The sequence below is a fragment of the Acomys minous genome (genome assembly GCF_964271855.1).
Source record: "Acomys minous genome assembly, chromosome: 10".
NCBI lineage: Eukaryota > Metazoa > Chordata > Mammalia > Rodentia > Muridae > Acomys > Acomys minous.
Window position 1 is genome coordinate 75,269,097 of NC_140491.1, and position 19,206 is coordinate 75,288,302.

At 41.0% G+C, this 19,206-nt stretch overlaps 1 protein-coding gene across 17 annotated transcripts in view; it reads right to left on the minus strand.

Moving 5' to 3' along the window:
- DENND1A (DENN domain containing 1A) overlaps positions 1–19,206 on the minus strand; it is a 476,985-nt gene that overhangs the window by 143,168 nt on the left and 314,611 nt on the right. For all 17 annotated transcript variants that reach the window (XM_084797945.1, XM_084797940.1, XM_084797948.1 and 14 more), the window contains one exon: positions 281–406. In XM_084797945.1, the coding sequence (XP_084654071.1) occupies positions 281–406 (126 nt within the window). The remainder of the gene's footprint in view (positions 1–280; positions 407–19,206) is intronic.

Here is a 19,206-nt window from a genome sequence, read left to right on the forward strand (position 1 = left end):
CACACAGCTCATACTGTTTCTCAGTCCTCATTGTTTATTTATTGTGGTCATTTAAACCATGATTATACATAGGAAGCCACCAAAAGTGAATCCCTAGGATGAGGAAAGACAAGGGGCAATGAGGCTTAGGGTAAAACTATGAGCGTGCATGCATGTGTACATGCATACCCACCCACTCACCCCCATACCCCCACACACCTTCCTCTAGGTGAACCAAGGATTTCTCATACCTGATCCCTAACCAAACACAGATGCTGTCACACACTAAGAGGCTACTTACTGGCTCAATCTTCAGTGCATTCCGGTAGCTGCCAAAGAAAGCAGCCTGGGCCTTGAGGAAGGCTCTTGCTACCCCATCGCCTGTGGTTGTGGAAACCTTCTTCAGCCTGTTCTTCAGGGAGGAGATCTGATGAGACAAAAAAGAAGACAGTGTGAGAGCAGGTCATAGAGGGACATATGACTGAGCCTGGCATCCAGAAAGCCTTAGACAATTCCAGGAGGGGGTCGGTTTGATGGGGGAAAAGAAGGTGTCCCAGCATTAGGACTTATGGTGTATTTCACACGTCTCTGAATACATACATTTAGAGAGTACAGTTTGGTGGTGTAAATGTAAGGATGTAGAACAACCCAAATCATCTACTTCTAGAACATTTTACTACCTCCAGAAGAAACCTCATGTTCCCACCTTAATTCCACACAACATCTACATGGTGCGCCCACTCTGCATAAGTCATGTACATGGAACCACAGGACCAGTAGGCAGTCTCACATGACCAGACCAGATTCTTTCATGGATCATAATGCTTAGTTTTCTATATTGTTATACATATGAAATCTTCAATCCGTTCTTCTTTGGGAGTGATGAATATTATAAGGATTCATGGTAGGGAGATAGCAGATGTTTGGAGGCAAGAAACTGCATAGCAAGAGTTGCTTGTGTAGCGAAGAACAGCTGAAAGGACCTAAAGTGAGTACAGGGAACAGCCCTGTGAGGTTGCTAGAGGGGTGGGTCATTTGCATCAAGGTCAGAAGGGACAGGAACAAGCATCCAGGGGCCAGCCACTCTACTTCTATAAAGTGAGCAGGGGCCAGAATATAGTCTTTGTCTGAAAGTAGTTGGGCACATCGTATCATATCATGTCCTGTGTATGTGTGTGTGGTGTTCACAAGCATGCAATCCTCTGTTGTGCTTCCTTTCTGGGACCACAGACTCAAAGGCCACAGTACTGAGGGGCCCTGAGGAGTGATGCAGGCCCCTTGGTCCCTAGGTAAGTTCTGCCATGGCTTTCAACTAGAAAATAGAAGTGTGAAAAAACATGCTTTACTAAAATGTTAAAAAAAAAAAAAATTACGTACTCCCAACCCCCCAAATAAAAATCCTGTCCCTCATGAGGACTAGGGTGACATTTCCATCCTTTGAAATGGTGCCTGCCACTGTCGCTCTTCTGGCTCCTCAAAGGCCTTGGGCCACCTGTGCTGAGGATTATTCCTCACTTAACCTTCCCTGGCCTTTCCCTTTCATTCAGGAGGTGTTTAATTACCTTGGATTCACAAGCTGCACTTCAGGTGAGCCTCTCCTAATGGCCTCATTACCATCTTACACAAAGAAGGAGTCGCTGATGGTAACTGAGCAAACAGAAGAGAGCTCCTTCCTGTCTGCACCCGCTGGTCTGAAGCTAGCCAAGTGGTTCCGGGCTCCTGACACCCGGTGAGCACCTAGGCCAAGACTTCTGAAGACCTCACTCATCCCGCACCATGGAGAAGCTTTTGTCTTGACCTGCCAGCACTTCAAACTTTGAAACTGCAAGTCTATGTTATCTAATGGCTCAGAATTGCATTCTGTCTCTTAAATAAAAGCAAGGGAAGAAAATGGAAGGCTTAAATCACCCGCCATCATACATCTAAAGCTGAACCTGCCCTGAGTGTTCCTGGGATGCTGGTCGTATCACTACATAGGGGTTTGTCAGGGGTAATTTGGGGTGGTAGAGGTGTCAGTGAGGACGGCTTCCTCCTTTCATCAGTTGTCACAGGAGGAAGACAGAAAACAAAGGGGAAAGGGCACAAGACTATACTCAATAGTTGCTCTCTATAGCAGCCCTCGTGCTCTTCGATCCACCTTGGGTGCTGTAGCACCATCAAGCTCTTGGGCCACAGGCCAGACTGTGTCTCTCTCCATCCCTGCTCAGTCACTCTGACATCTCATCAGCACCACCCACAACCTGCCCTCACCTTTCAGTGCTCATGACCTTGCCCTGTGAGGCGCAGCTCAATTCATTATCTGGGTAGGCTATCTGCTTTTACCTTCTTGATGCCATCTACCCACCACTATCCTAGTAATCTTGTGAATAACCCCTTTAACACAACCACTTTAATCCTGGGCCAAATCCTTTGGCATCTGGGCCCTCCCCATCACCACCTTCAGAATAGCTGGGCTACTTAAGCCAGGCTGGGCAGGCTGCTTGACATTATATCACAGTACATGCATATAGACTTGTTTCTTCTATATGCTTGTTTTGTTGTGAACATCCATTCTACTGTGAAAGATTGTCCACATCTGTATCACCACAGTCCATGATAAAGCACTGTATAGTTGGGAGTGGCAGAATTTCGAACCACAGGAAAAGATGTTCTCCAAACACTGTCAAATGGATGGATGGGGGCTCAAGTTGCAGAGCAGTGTGTATATCATGAATCATTTAATAACTCATGTAAATATATAAGTATGCAGCAAAACCCAGAAGTGTCATGCACCAACTGTTAACTATGTAAGGGTGCTTTCACTCTGTTTTATAAAATTGATTGTTTTGATTATCCTTTAAAAACACACATTATTTTCATAATAAAAATAGAGTTTGGTATTCTTTAATAATCAAATTAGCCACTGCCTTGGGGTAAAAGAAAGAGGGAATCCAGATGTCCCCTCATCTGTGAAGCCTCTTCTGACCACTAAGCTAGGCCTGTGGACCATGTGGATGGTTCTGCCATGAGCTGCAGTCTACCATCTCTCTTGCTAGCTCCTGAGTCCTGCAGAATGACAGAACAAGTGAGTAAGCTTGGGAAGGGCAGCTTTGCTTGGAAGAATGTTGAGCTAACATTCTTCAAGGTTAGGAGCTGAACTCAGTTGGATTTACCTGGGTTAAAGGTAGGGAGTAGGGGATGGCATGGGACTGATAACCATTCATTGAATGAGTTTAGCTCAGCAGCAAGGCAAACAAGCATCTGAATACTGAATGAGTGGAAAGGAACACAGAGACAGCAGTCAGTCACAGTAGGTAGTGTAGGCTCAATTTTCTCATCAATTCTATTTTATTATGAACTTATTAAACGCGCCTACCTCCCTAACAACCCGACTAACCCAAACTATCAGAAAAGGATATTAAAAAAATACTACAATGAAACCTTAAGGATGTTAGTCCCTGGTGTAGTCAGCAGGGTTTCATGGACAGGATCATGGAATGGATATTCTTAGCAAATAAACAAAGTAAAAAATTGAAGACATACATAAAAAAATTTCTGAATTGATTACAAAGGGAAGAGTAAGATTGCGTCAACTGTCAGGGACAGACCTGGTGGAAATTGTAGTGCCTCTTACTAATTCTGAGAATATGTCATTATGGGTAATTAATGAAGATTGGCAAAGAGCTTGAAGTAACTATTTGGGAGACATTAATAACAAATATCTGAAAAGCAAACATATACAGTTTATAAAAAGAATTGATTGGATCCTGCCAAGTATTGTAAAGAGGACACCGATACAGGTGGCACCCAATGTGCTTCAAGTATCATGGACAACTTAACTTCTAACTTTGCAGGGGAAGATACAGGTTTTCAAGATATAGCAGTGCTCTCTCAGGGTGTTAGCAAAATCCTAGCTGCTGTTGCAAAGTGCTTTCCTGCTTTATACCCAGAGGGAATTTTTTTGTTTGCTCTTGGTCCTTTTACTGTATTACATTTTTAAAAAAAGATTGGAAGAGAAACTGGTAAGATGCAAAAACTAGAAGGGTCAGTAAATTCTATCGTTCTGGAAAGGACTGCAGAGTTGGCAGTACAACTAGAAAATTTAGAGGTTGAAGCAGTTGGGGGAAAAAAGGTGCCATTGGTAAGGGAGAAAAACCTGGTAACTGAGAGGAATATATATACCCAAAACAGGAGAGAGGCTTTTGCTTGGGACTGGTTTTTGGCGGTTCATGCCTGCACGTCAAGAGGCTCCTAAAGAGAACTGCTCCAGGGAAAGTTTCAAGGCTTTGGACTCCAGCTGAGGTTTGAGGTTCCAGCTGCTGCTCCAGGTTCCAGTAGCAACTTTGGTGGAATTGCTGGTCTGCTGAAACCCTGCTGAATATGCCAGGGACTGATATTCTTAAGGTTTCATTGTGGTGTTTTTTAATACCCTTTTCTGATAGTTTGGGGGTAGTTGGGTTGTTAGGGAGGTAGGCTTGTTTAATAAGTTCATAATAAAATATAATCGATAAAAAAAACTGAGCCCACAAGGTAGAACGACACAGGTGGCATTGTCCTCCCTCGGCCTACCTCTACACTGCCTCTGTGCTGGGCCCTCAGGCTCTGCCTCTCTGTGTCTTTCTGTCGTGGGTCTCTTGGCTTCCTTTGTTCCTCCACCCCCACTGAGTCCTCACGTTGTAGCACAGGGTGTAATGTGCTTAGCTAAGGTCTGCATTGATGACCTGGCTTCCTGCTTTCTTCACCTATTGAACTTCAGTCCCTTTATACTGGCCATTCACACACCATCTTAGTTAGGGTTTATATTGTTGGGACAAAACACCATGACCAAAAAGTAAGTTTGGGAGAAAAGGGATTATTTGACTTACACTTCTGGATCATAGTTCCATCATTGGAGGAAATCAGGACAAGGAAATCAAGTAGGGATGGAACCTGGAGGCAGGAGCTGATGCAGAGGCCATGGAGGGGTGCTGCTTATGGCTTGCTTTCCATGGTGTGCTCAGCCTGCTTTCTTATGGGCTGTGCCCTCCCCCAACTGGATCTCAAGGAGGCATTTCCTCAACTGAGGCTTCTTCCTCTCTGATGACTCTAACCAGGCAGTACACATACATTGTAAGGATTTGGGTGTAATGACTATGAACTGGTAATGGATGCAGTAGTCTGCCTGGATTTTTGTTGTCATTAATTCAGATGTTATCTTTCCCCAGGATTACTACAACTTCTCTGCTGGTATTTCTTCCTGGTTTTTTTCCCCCCAGGTCTAATCCATACTTCAACTGCATAATCTTCAGATAAAAAAAGGGTGAGTCTTGACACTTTCCCTCTGTAATTTTCAGGGCTTCCTATTGCTAATACAATAAGGTCCACACTCTAAAGCTGTCCACAGCTTTTAGTAAAGCCCCATTTCTAGCTTGGCCTTCTGCTTGAGTTTTTAGGCCTCAAATACCATTTTAATATTCTTTAGTGAAGCAAAATCTGCAATAATACATTTTTTTAAAAATGGTGCCTTCACCCTTCTGTGAGGCCCCGTATCAAACCCTGTAAATCATTCTTGGGGTTCACAGCCTCTTCTTTGTTGATAAGTAGTGCTGAAGACGTGCTAGGATGGAGCTACACATGAAAGAATGAGGCAGAGTTCCTGGGTCTTCTAATCCAGTTCTCGGCAACAAGTAAAAATGTGCTCACCATTGGTTAAAAAGGGGGTTCCATACCTTATATATAACCATAACCATCTATCATCTCATCACTAGATTTTTTTATTTTTTTAAAGTGTCTTTCTATATAGTCATGACTGTCCTGGAACTAATTATATAGACCAGGCAGGACTCAAACTCACAGAGATCTGCCCCTGCTCGCCCCCAACCCTGCCCCCACACCCGAACCAATGCTGGGACTAAAAGCATGTGCCATCACACCCAATTTCCTTTGGCTCTTTATATAACAGCAGATTACATATCTTTATCCCACAAAGGAGGATAGCCCTTGCAACACCTAGGAGCACTCAACAACACATGTATCTCCTTACTTGGTTCCTACTTATGGCTTAGAGGTGGGACAGCTATGATGGTATACTATTAATGTCATATCCAAGATATCCCCCCTCCTTTTTTTTTTTTTTAAAGAAGAGCATTTATTTTATGACTGATTGAAATCCTCAAAATGAACTGGATGCTACAATAGCTGCCCTCCTGGGTTTAGGTGTTGCTCCTTCATGGAATCTGTCCGAATCTTCAGTAGACAATTTTTAGGTGGCTCATCCACCCAGTCCTGCTTGTGCTTTGTCTCTTAGCCTTGGCACTCCAGTTATACTTTCTCTTGTGCTTGGCAGGGCAGCCACATTTGCCACAGGTCAACTTCTGAAGGTGGCAGGCCTTACTGCACTGCTTTCCAAAAGACGACGTTCCTTTGGTCCATCTTGCTTCTGCCGCCAAGGCCCTCCAAGATTTTCTTAACTATCTTTTGCCACCAGTGCTAACAACGTAAGGTATTTCAGCCATTTTGATATTAATCTGAGGACACAGTCCTAGTGAGGCCTGGACCTGTGTCATTCGGGTGAGGGGGTGAGGTTCCCCCACCAGCAGGCATAAGCTCTAGTCCCACTGGCTTTTCTCCCACCCCAGGACCTTTGCATAGGCTATTTCCTATTTGGAGTGTTCTCACCTATCATTACCCTCTTAACCTACAATTTGGAATTTTTTTTTTCAAACTGAGTTTTATACAATGATGGGAATGATCTTGCCCAAAGCTATTTGAAAACAGACCACTCAGAGCATTTGAAATGTGGCTGCTATGAGAAACTGGTGGCTGTATTTTACTTCATTTAATTTGAATTGAAATGGCCACATGCAAATCGCAGATACCATACTGGGTGACCCAGGGCCCTGTTCAAATGCTACACCCTCAGTCTGATACCTCAGACTAGACCACAGTTCTCTTGTTATGTATTTCACTGTACCTTCTCTTCACCACCACCTAACAATGAATAATGATGATTCAGGCAACAGCCAATTCAGGCTTGCATTTTCTAATACACTGGCCAGTTTAGGAAGGTAGGACCAAGGGTGGGCACAGCACCTGACTAGAAACAAAGTTCTTCTCAAGTCTGGCTTAAGCCATCCTGTGCAGGAGCCCTTCATAGGAACTGTACTAACTGCTGGGTGCATGAACAGTGTTTGCTAGTTTGACAAATTAGATAAGGATAGTCAGTCACATCCCTCCCAAACAAATTGATTGTCTTCCTTTCTTGAATAAACTAGACATTAAAACTTTGTTCCAAAAATCCCTCGGGTGTGGCTGGCTCCAGAGGTCAGAGTGACTTGTTTTTGCCTCTGCAGAGATGGGAAAAAACACTAGCTCACTTTGTCTTCTTTCCACTAGTAGTAAAAAATGGCCTAGTCTATTTATTTATTGGTGAGTGCACTTACTGACTGAGGTCAGAGATCAATGAATAGGTGCCTTTCTTGATTATTCTGCACCCTTTTTTGGGGTACATATATGTGAAGGTGTGTTCATTGATCACTTTCCATCTTATTCCTCGAAGCAAAGTCTCCTGCTGAATCTAGCACTCATACATTTGGTTAGTCTTTCTAGCTCATTTGCTTCAGGGATCCCATCTCCATTATCTGTACCCAGGATTACACATGGGCCACCAAGCTCTCCTGGATTTTATGTGGGTCCTGAGGATACAAACTCTAGTCCTTATATTTGTGAAGCAAACCCTTTAATCTGCTGAACTATCTTCCCAACCTGGCCATCTTATTTCTGGCTAGACTGGATGGCTAAGCCTCAAGGATCCTCCTGCCTCTGCCTCCCCATCTCTCTAATTCCTGGCATGCCATTGTTTCCTTTAAGTGGTTTCTGGGGATCCTAACTGAGGTCCTCATATTTGCAGGGCAAACACTGTACCTACTGAACCATCTATCTCCTCAGCCCCCCAGTTAATCTCCTTATGCCTTTGTTAGTTGTCTCAAATTTGAAGCAGAAATTCTTAGTATGTGAGGGTGATCTCAGAGCACTCTCTTTTCAGTGATAATTTTTGAAAGAACGATGGATTCATCAAGAGAAAGAAACAGGAACACCCTACTAGTTAGTAAATTACATAGCAAGTGTTTCCATGCCCAGCATTGGATGAAGACTTCAGAAAAACTGGGTGAGGTTATCCCCACCACACAGATGAAGAAACTGAGACTCAGACTCCATCTCATAGACAATCCAGTGGTGGGCAGAAACCAAAGTCAAGCCTGGGCCTGCTGTATCAAGCCTGGGCCTGCGCTAGCCATGTGATGCCAGGGTTTCTTAGGGCAGCCAATTGCACTTGGCTTACTTTCTCCCAACCTAATATATCTCCATTACTGCTTCCTCTCATTCTCTGCTTTTCTATTTCTTTATTGAGAACATGAGTAGACCTTGACCTCAGTTGGGTTTAATTGCTTCTTCTGCATCCCATTTTCCCCACAAAGATCTTGATTCTCTGTGGGGGAGTGTAGGACTATGCTAGTTATGCAGAGCTCAGTGCTGGTGCAGGTGATGACCCTGGGGATCCCGATCTCTGTCCCCCCACCCCCAGCTCTCCTGACAACTCATTGGCTACATGTAAGTCAGAAAGTTAGAGGCAATGTCCTAATTCTACCCAGCCTTTTGTCAGACAAAAGAATCAATTTTCATTATGTGAATGCTTACTCTACTATGCCATAATGGTTTTGCCCAGCATCCTATGAAAAACTCTCAAAATCTTACAATGCTATTTTGTTATAAAAAGTATCATTTAAAACCAAAACCAAAAAAGTCTTACTTTTATTAGCTACTAAAGAAGGTTCAGGAAGGGTCCATTTATACTCATGCACTCCAGCCCCTTGCCACACACTGAATTTGAGGATCTGTGCTTTGGAGAGAGTGTCACATACAGTAGCTGAGATGCTTACAGTATCCTACCCTCCCGTAAAAATCTGACCGCTCTAATTCTCTTTCTTCCTTTTTTCTTTTTGGTTCAGAGTAAGTAAAATTGCCTTTTTTTTTTTTTTTTTTTTACTGTGAAACAATTCAGTTTTAACAGCACACACACACACACACACACACACACACACTGAGCTAGAAAATACTATCTAGCTATAGATTAGGGGATCTGAGCTCAAAGTGACGTATATTTATATTAGTAGGTGGCCATTCAATAAAAAGATTATTTCTAACCAAATATGTGCAAGCATATGCATGCATGCTTTTGGAGGAATATTTTCAAAGCAGGTTCCCACTAAAACTCCTGGCAGTCCAAGATTAAAGGTCAGATTTAAACCATCACCATGCTTCACAATGCAATCTGTGCAATGCTGCGTAATGAAATGGTTCAGTAAAGGTGCTCATGAAAATTCTTTTAATTAGGTCTAAGGCTTTTCAGTTGTCAAGATGAATAAACCAAGAAGCATTCTCTTACAAACAGAACACACAAAATAAAAATGTAAGTTACCTTTGAAAAAGCAGAGGTGCTTTCAAAAGGCATGCTAGACACTTAAAAAAACCAAAAACCCATAACCTCTACCACATTTTAAAACTACCATCACCATTAAACAACAAACAGACTAGGAAATAAAAGTAAGGGACACTAGGATTTCTCATGATCCAGGACACTTACAGCCATGCTCTAATGGAAAGAACTAAGAGGAAGACTCAAGTTAATCATGACTAAAAGTGTTTGTCAAAAGACTAACGACTTTCTTCAAAAGCAAAATCTGTGTTAGCAGTTCACTGTAAGGAGTTCTATACATAAGCATTTCTCCTGCAGACCAATGAATGTGCCACAAATAAGTGATACCTACTAAAAACACGCCTCAATTCACTCCTGGTGATCTGAGACCCAAGCATGCATCTATCATTGCAGGAACATCCCTAAGATATGCTTTTCAATGTTGTGTCAAGTTGACAAACCAAACCACACACATCTGGGGATTTCTGCCATCAGGTCAGAGTGGATTCTAGGATTCAAATGTACAAAGTAGCACCATGGGAACATGGTGGTTTGCTTTGAGAAACTGGGGTGCACTTGTACTGAGCTCTGAGACAAAAGCAAAATTTATCTCAATTGCTACCAGGAGTTCTGATTTAGATGGACATAAAGATGTTCAGAAATGTCACTGGCCTTGAGACAATGTAGAATGGACAGTGGAAATGAACAATGTCAGCATGCAAAATAAAACAAAAACAACCCCCCAACCATTGAATTAATCACTGCCTTCAAATCAGGTGTGGCTGCATATCTTAGTTCCAAAATGTGGGAGGCTGAGGCAGAAGAATCATTTTAATTCAGGAGTTAGCAAGCAACTTGGGTAACACAGCAAGTTTAAGGCCAGGCTGCACTACAGCAAGTCTATGCCTCCGAACAAACCAACCAAAACTCAGTGCCTCGAATGGTCAACCAGTGAATGTATGTTTAGTAAATCCGTGTGAGTCTACTGATTTACCCTGTTGCTTAGACAGACCTGAGTTCAACTACATAGCATTAAAAAGTAATGGGCTCAACAATAAACATTTTCTAGGGCATCAATTACTGAAATGTCACTCATTATGCTGAGCTTAGTGGATTTATTTAGTGGCCCAAACTCGGTGTGTATTTGGGAGTTAATGAAGTGGTTGGTGTTTACCAAGATAAAAAAGGAGTTTGTCTCAGCAAGAAGACTGGGCTGAAGGGATATAGATTTCCATGCTTAGGGAGGCAGCCAGGCCGGATCCATGGCAGATCACATGGGCATATCTATGCAGAGATATCTCCCAAGAGAATCCAGGCATCTCTACCTCCTCAGGGGAGGGAGAAAAACAGGAAGCAGGGTGGGGGGTGGGAAGTGTGTATAATAGATGTGTTTCACAGTGTCCCTGCTGTGATGAACAACTTGATCCACTTACAGTTCCAAACACATGATGCATAAAAGAGCTGACAGAAATTCAATTCTTGCAAAGAAAAGCATCTGCTCTCTAGTGGGAACGGCCAAATATTAAGCAGTTTTAAGGCAGGGAAAAGACCTGGAGGAGCACACTTCATTATCTAGATAGCGTGAGTAGGGAAATGCAGAGGATTACAAACCAAGCAGAGGAACCAGCATTCCAAACATTAATTACCCAGAGTAAAATGATTCAAGTTAAATCTTTGTTACAACAAATATTAAACCCAGCTGTGTTTATGTAGCAGTTGTGAAAAAAGAAGAAGAAGGAAAAAAAAAGAAATCCATGTACAATATCTGTGAGCTCTGCCAGTTAATTGAATTCGCTGGCAGCACTTCCTCCATGGCGAGCCAAACATCCTCAAAGATAAAATGTAGCTTTAAACAGACCTGGGGAAAACGGAATCAAGAAATTTCAACCAATAAAACACAACTCTTTACTGGTATAAAAGTGAAGTAAAATTCAGTAATGAAAGGAAGGAAGTCTCTTAAACATTTACTGCGTTCCAAAGCTCAGAGTTGTGGTTTACTGCTGAGGGCTCTTCTGATGTCCCACAGTGCTCCTGCCCCGGCATCTTTAATGAAGCCCCATAAAGTCCCCAATTGTTGACAAATCATACACACACACTCTGGCCAAGGCGCACTGGATCATGACGCTCCTTTGCTTCCTGCATGGAAGGCACAAATGGAGTGGACACTGGTGGTGGGCAGCCCAGTGCAGAACCAAGTTCTTTAAAAGCAAGGAAGGACAAAGGACTGCACACTGGACAGAGGTGACACAGTTCATACAAACTGACCCCAAACTCAAGTCATGTATTGATAGGTGTGGGAAGAGGGAAGCTTCGGCCAGATTTTGGGAAGCTAAGACACAGTGAAAAGCTGGCTCCTCTTAGTCTGGGATACATCATAGCATGGAACTTGACATGTCACTGGCTTTTCAGTTCACTTCCCACTGCCTCCACTTGAAGTCAAATTTGTGCTCAGGACCACACCTTTCGTCTTTCTTCTACTTCTATGCCTCCCTTTTTTCCTCACATGTTTCTTCAGGCTGCACTGTGCTATGCTGCTCTTCTGCAACTCACCACGCTCATAGCACCGGCACTCAGCCGCCCCTTCCAGTTTACCTTGCCTTCTGCTGGCAGGATAGTGACTACTTATTTTGTTTTTAGGTACCTGTATCCCCAACACACCCCAAAACCTTTGGTTGAACAAATAAAGAATGAAAAATGTCTGCAGATCTACCCCCTGGATATGCCGGGACTCCCATGGACAGAGGAAAAGCTGCTAGTATAAAATGAAGGTACTCTAAAGAGCTATATGCGGCACTTCTACTCCACACAGAGAAAAATGAGACACTATCATAGGACTGTGAATCAGGAGTGGTACTTCTGTGCTGGAGTATGCTATTGTTGACAGCATGAGGATGGGCTACAACCGGAGAAGTATGGACAAAACAAGTCATCCAGCTATCCACTAGCTCATCTACCAACTAGCCTATGACCTTATGACCTCATGGAGAAGAGTAGAATCTTAATCATAAAACCTGGACCAAGTAAATGACTGCCAAATTAGTAAATGGTCCATTAGACAGTACTAACACATGCAAACTCAGCTAAGGGATCAGACCTGGAGGAGGAGTCACTCCTGTAATACAATATCCAGAGAACACAGGAGCTCTCAGCACATCTCCAGGCACTGGGGGAATCTTTGCTTCTGGAAGAATATGGTGTTAAGAGACCCTAGCCAGGGCTTGAGATGAACATGAAGCCTGTTAGATCAGTAAGGATGGAATACACTTCTGTATTTTTCCTTTCAAGTTCATAGCCAGGGAACAGTGCAACATTGTCAGTGAAATGGTATACTACAAGTTTCATAGAAAGTAGCAAAGTGGGAGGCATTAACAGTGCCAGCCTCCCCCTCCCTTTTTACATAAGGATAGAAAAGCTAACAGAGACAAGGTTATCTGTTCACAAGTAGATGATCTGGGCAGCTCTGGAAATCATGAGCCATCCTACTCCAAAGTTACCCTTTGCCCAATTTTCATAAATCACAAGAAACTAGCTGGTGCCACAGCTCAATACTCATTCTAAATTAATTTCTAAGACTTCTTCTCTTTAACTTTATTAAATCAAAACTTAAGAGAATGTATGTATTTTGGAAGGACAGACTGTTGAGTTTTGGTAGTCTATGCACCCCACCAAGGTCAGGGCACAGGCTGCTTCCTCACCCCACCAGCTGGTCTCCCTAGGCTACCTGCTCTAGGCTTGCTTTCTCTACAATGTTCATGAATGAAATCATATCTATCTTCTTGGTTTCTTTTCACTCACTCTAAGACATTTAAATGTCTCACATTGTTTTGTCAATCCTGAGTTTGTTAGGTTTTTTTTTTTTTTGTTTTTGTTTTTTTAGTAATAAATGCTACAACAGTTTATCAAGGTAAAACCACATTAAGGCTGCTGCCAGTTACTGTGTTCCATGAGTACTACCACCAAACACATTTATTGAAACTTCTGTTGGATGCTTGCTTTTCCTTCTCTTAGATGAACACCTAGAAGTGGAGCTGCCTGGTGTTGTGGTAGACCTGTGGGAACTCTCCAGGAAACTATCAACTGTTTTTTTCCTAAGTAGCTATGCCATTACCTACCCCCATTAGCTGTGATGGCAGCTCCAGGCAAGTTGTTCCACATCTCAGATAATACTTCTGGTGCCAGGCCTGGCGAGATGGCTCAGTGGTTAAGAGCACTGGCTACTCTTGGAGAGGACCTGTCTTTGGTTCTTGGCATCCACATGGTGCCTCACATCTGTGTGTGAACTGGCCTTTAAAGACACTGCATGCATGTGGTGCATAGACATTCATGCAGAGATAAAATACCCATACAATAAGCAAACAAACAAACAAACCAAACAACAAACCTATGTACTAATTTTTAAAAATTCTTGTGGTGTCAATTTTTTTTTCTTTTTGGTTTTTCGAGACAAGGTTTCTCTGTGTAGCCTTGGCTATCTCGGAACTCGCTCTGCAGACCAGGCTGTCCTGAAACTCACAGAGATACACCTGCCTCTGCCTCCCGAGTGCTGGGATTAAAGGCGTGCACCACCATGCCTGGCGTGGTGTCAGTTCTTAAAACATTTTAAAGTCAGTCTTACCAGGGTATGATATATATGTTACAACTCAGCACTCCTAGTGAGTAGGTCTACAATGTGTGTGTGTGTGTGTGTGTGTGTGTGTGTGTGTGTGTGTGTGTGTGTGTGTGTGTACTTGTCAGTGCATATACATGCACATTTGAGCATAAGATAGCAGTCAGCCTAGGGTGGTGTTCCTCAGAAGTCTACCTTTCTGTTGTTGTTGGTGTGTGTGTGTGTGTGTGTGCCTGGAATCCACAGAGAGCTGCCTGCACCACCACACCTGGACTACCTTGTTTTCTGAGACCGGATTCCTCTGGGACCTGGGGCTTGCTGATCAGGCTATGCTGACTGGGTAGTAAGCCTCACAGTCTCTCCCTTTTCACCTCTCCATTGCTGGGATTACAGGTTCTTATGCTTGAGTGGCAAGCACTTTACCAACTGAGCTAGCTCCTCAGCTCCTAGTTCTACACAGTTCTTGATACATGTCCACCATGACAACCAAGATACAGAACAACTTCATTCCCTTCATATTTCTTTAAGGCAACAAAGTCCTGGAAATCTACTCATCTGATGTCCACCTTTAGCTGTGCCTATATCAGAACATCTTAACTAGTAGATCCTCTCACTAATTGTAAAATACAGGTGATATCAACTTTGTTGGGTAAATCAGTTTCTTTTTATTGCTGGAGGTATTCCATTTTATAACTACTTAGTTATATGCTTGTCTGAAGGACATGTAGATCTTTTATTAAGATTAGGGTAATTATGAATAAAGCAGCTGACATATTCACTCACCTGAAGGTAGATAAGCTTTCATTTTCTTCAACAGATATCTAGTTGTGTGTTTGGCCATATAGTAAACATATGCATAAGATGTAGTGCTTTTAAGTTTTAAAAATATTTATTTATTATTATGTATACAGTGTTCTGCCTGCGTGCACACCTACAGGCCAGAAAAATGCATCAGATCCCATTATAGATGGTTGTGAGCCTCCATGCAGTTTCTGGGAATTGAACTCAGGACCACTGGAAGAGCAGTCAGTGCTCTTAACCACTGAGCCATCTCTCCAGCCCCATAGGTTTTTATTTTACCATACCAATGGGTACATAGTAGTCCATAAGTGTAGTATTAACTTGTGCCCTTCACCTAATGATGCTACCTATCTTTTCATGTACTTGCTGGCTAAGTGAACATCTCTTGTACACTTTAACTATTGGGCTCTCATAATACTGAGCCTTAGTGTTTCGCTACATATTTTGGACAGTGCCCTTTTCTTTCTTTAAAATTTTAAATAACATTTGTTTTATATGTATGTTGTAGCAGAGGGGTTACACATGTCATAGTGCATGTAGAGGATAGAGGACAACTTGCGGGAACCAGCTTTCTCCTTCTACCACGTGGGTCTCTGAACCAACCCAGGTTTTAGGCTTAGCAGCAACTGCTTTGATCTATTGAGCAAACTTTCCTGCCCTGAAGCCTTTTTCTTTAAAGACAGAATTATTGAGATTATTTTCTATATCTGTAGTTTGTCTCTATTTTGTTAAGTGCTAGTATTTGTTGGAAGTAAGCATGGATCATCCCGAGATCTACTTCACAACCTTTTCTTTTATGATGTATACTTTTTGTGAGCTAGCTAAGAAATCTTTGCCTACCACACATTCATGAAGATTCTCTCATGTTTTCTTCTGCTTGTTTTGTAGTTTCAGCTTATATGTTTTGACACTTAATCTGTTTTGAGCTAATATTTGCATGAAGTAAAAGTCAAGGTTCTTTTTCTCCATGATATCTAGTTGTTTTAGCACATTTATTTTGGGGACAGAAAACCCAAACAAGACCAAGCTTGTACTTACATGAAGATTTACTTTGAATTTTCCTTTGAGTCTGTGAGCTGGATGTACGTCTACACCGTCTTGGTTGCTGTCACTCTGCTGTAAGTCTCACAGGCAGGTAATGAAAGCATTACGGCTTTAGCTTTCTTTTTGAACATTGTCTTGACTATCCTAGTTCTTCAGCATATTCACATATATACATTTTAGAACTAGCTTGTCAAGTTTCCCCCAAAAAAGCCATCTGGAATTTCGGCTGGGATTATATTGAATCTATAGATCAATTTAAGCAAATTAACATCTTAAAAATATTGAGTAAAAAATGCTGGGTCTTCCAATCCAAAACATGGAATATCTCTCCGTTTATTTAGGTCTTTCAAAAAATTTTTCTCAAATGTTTTATAGCTTACAGCATACAAATCTTACACTTTTTTTTTGTTAAATGCATTTTGTGTTTTGTATGCTATTTTAAATGGCACTTTAAAAATCTCATTTTCAATTGCTCATTTCAAGTATACAGGAATATATTTGAATTCTGTACAGTGACATTTTCCTGTATCCTTGCTAAAACCATTTTTGAGATGCCTTAAGATTTTCCATATACAGGATCACGTTGTCTGAGTAATGACAACTTTACTTACTTCTTTGGGTATATGTGTAGGCCAATGGCTGATATCCAATGTCTTCCTCAGCCTGGATCTTATTGAAGCCAGGGTCTCTCATTGCATCTGGGGTTATTCATCTAGGCTGGCCAGCTAATAAGCTCCTGGATCTGCTTGTCCCCAGCCCTCCCCTCAGCCTGGGGTTGAAGGTAAACTCTGTGGTACCTGAGCTTTTTAAAAACATGGGTGTTGGGATTCAAACTCTGGTCCTCATGCTTAAGCAACAGGCACCTTGCCAAAGAATTCTCCCAGCTCCTATTTACTTTTCTAATCTTCAGAGATTGTATTCCCTTATTTTCTTCTTGTTTTAGTTAGCCAGTCTGAGACTCCAGTTCAGTGCTGAATGGGAAAAAGAGACATCCTTTCTGGGTTCTACACTCTAGTTTCCCCTCCAGGTATGTGAGTACTAAGTCCTTTCTAGATGGTTCTCTTACCGTGAGAATTCCTACATGCTAAGAGCATTTATATGAAGTTTTCCTAAAAATACATGTGCTTTTTGCAGCTCTCTTGATCTAATTTTCTAGTCTTTTGATTGGGCAGATCACTGAAACTGATTTCCAATCTGTATTAACTTGCTCACTGTGTTTTATCATCTTTTTATTTTATTGTATGCAATTTGTTAATATTTTGTTTATGATTTCACATCTTTATTTATATGGCATGTCAGTCTGTGGCCCCATTTTATACTTTTTTTCTCATCTCAGGATAATGCTGTCTTCATGAAATAAAATTGGAGGTTGTTCTTTTTACCTGAACATTCTGAAAAACTATATACAATTATATTTGTCTTCAAAAGTTTTAATCACGATGGCAATGCATTTAAATAGAATAATGACATTTATATTTTTCTTATTGAGTCACTTGTAAATTTATGTATTTGAATGAATTTGTACATTTCCTCTAAATTGCAAAAATTACAGGCATAAAAAGATAGCCTTTTTTCTTTATTTTTCATTACTTTGTTCTTTTCTTTTTTTACATATATTTATATTATACAGTAAACTACATACAGCAAGAAGAACCATGAAACAATCAGGAACATTATATTCATAGTGTTTTGGCTATTTGTATTTGGCAACCTTGAAGAAAATATTTTTCATATCTTGGTGACTCTAAAATTCTTAATGTAAATCAGTATCTATCAATTTAAAACATCTATCTAGACCTAAAAACATCTTAATCTCTAAACAACTAAGTTTAATTGTAAAGCTAAACTATCTGGTCTTCAACCCCATCAGAGACTTGAGAAAAAATAAAAATTAATTACCTGACTAAACAGAAGTGCAAGTTAGCAGCTTACAAAGTGAAACAAACAAAACAATAAAACAACAACAACAAAACCAGTTGCCCAAAACTCTCTATAATTTTGGAGTATCATCTTCAGTCTTTGGGCCCAGTATATATGACAGACATATTTGTGAGTCAGAAACTATTGAGGACTTGGTTACCCTGTCTTGGCAGAGTTTGGCCGTTGACTCTGACTGCATCCAAGCTTGCCTATTTTTAGACATAATTCTGTCTGTGGCAGAAACGAGGTCATTTTGCCCAGTGGATGGTTTGCCACATTTGAAGCCATCTTCATAAGGATGTTCTTTGATGCTCATCTTCTTCTTTGAGATAGGCTGCATGTTGCCAGGGGCTACCCTGTTTCATTATCAGTGAATCTTTAGGATAATAAAATCATCTCTAAATGACATATTCTGTAGGTCTCTGAAGTTTTTGAAGACCTTATCTATTTTACCTTATCTATAGAACCATATCTATCTGTTAAATCTAGTATGTATATTCTTGTGATAAAAATAGACTAATAATTGACTATGATTTGATCAACTAATATTTTAGGCTGTCTCACATAGGACTTCTATTAAGCCTGGTATTTCTTAACATGCGGAAAAGCAGACTGGATCACAAATGCTACTCCTAGTTTGTTTAACCATTTTCCTCAATTTTATTTGGGCCCCTACAAAGGTATTATTCACTCCAAATCAGCTGGAAGAAACCTTAAGAGAACGATGCCCCATTTCCTTTAAGGGGCTTTGGGTAGGGTTTTGGTTGTGTTCTTGGGCTATAGATGTTTACTTTCTTTGGGAGTTGGTTAAGTTATTCTTCGTCTTTTTTAGACAGCTCATGGATGTCTCTCTTTTCCTTTATCTTTCTTTCTTATGTATGGAGATAAGAGTTGGAAAGAAAGAAGGGGGAATATAGAAATATATAGAGATGATAGGACAAAAAGTAGATTATTGAATCTACTTCTCAACTTAAGGCCTTAATTGTAATTTACAAATGAAGTTATTTTTAATTCATTAGTATAAATTTTTGTATATTGATGCAAAATAAATTTAATTTTGATACATTGGTATAAAATTCAAATTTATGATTATTTTTACATGTTATATATATTTCTACTTTAATATGAGGTATTGTACCCATAAAACTCAAGTATAATACAAGGTTTACTTCCAATACTTTGAAAGTGCTATCACAGGCTGTTTAGGATAATTAAGTAATAAGCATAGTCTTAATAACCTTATCTTATTTTTCTTTTTGAAAAATAAGCATTTATTTTGGAATTTTGCATATTACAGACTAGGAGTCCAGTATTGGTGCATTGCTCTCAGCCACTGTGATTCCTCCATTTCTCCTATTACTATATCTACCTACCTACCTTCTTTCTTTGGTTTTTGGTCTTTCAAGACAGGAGTTTCCTCTGT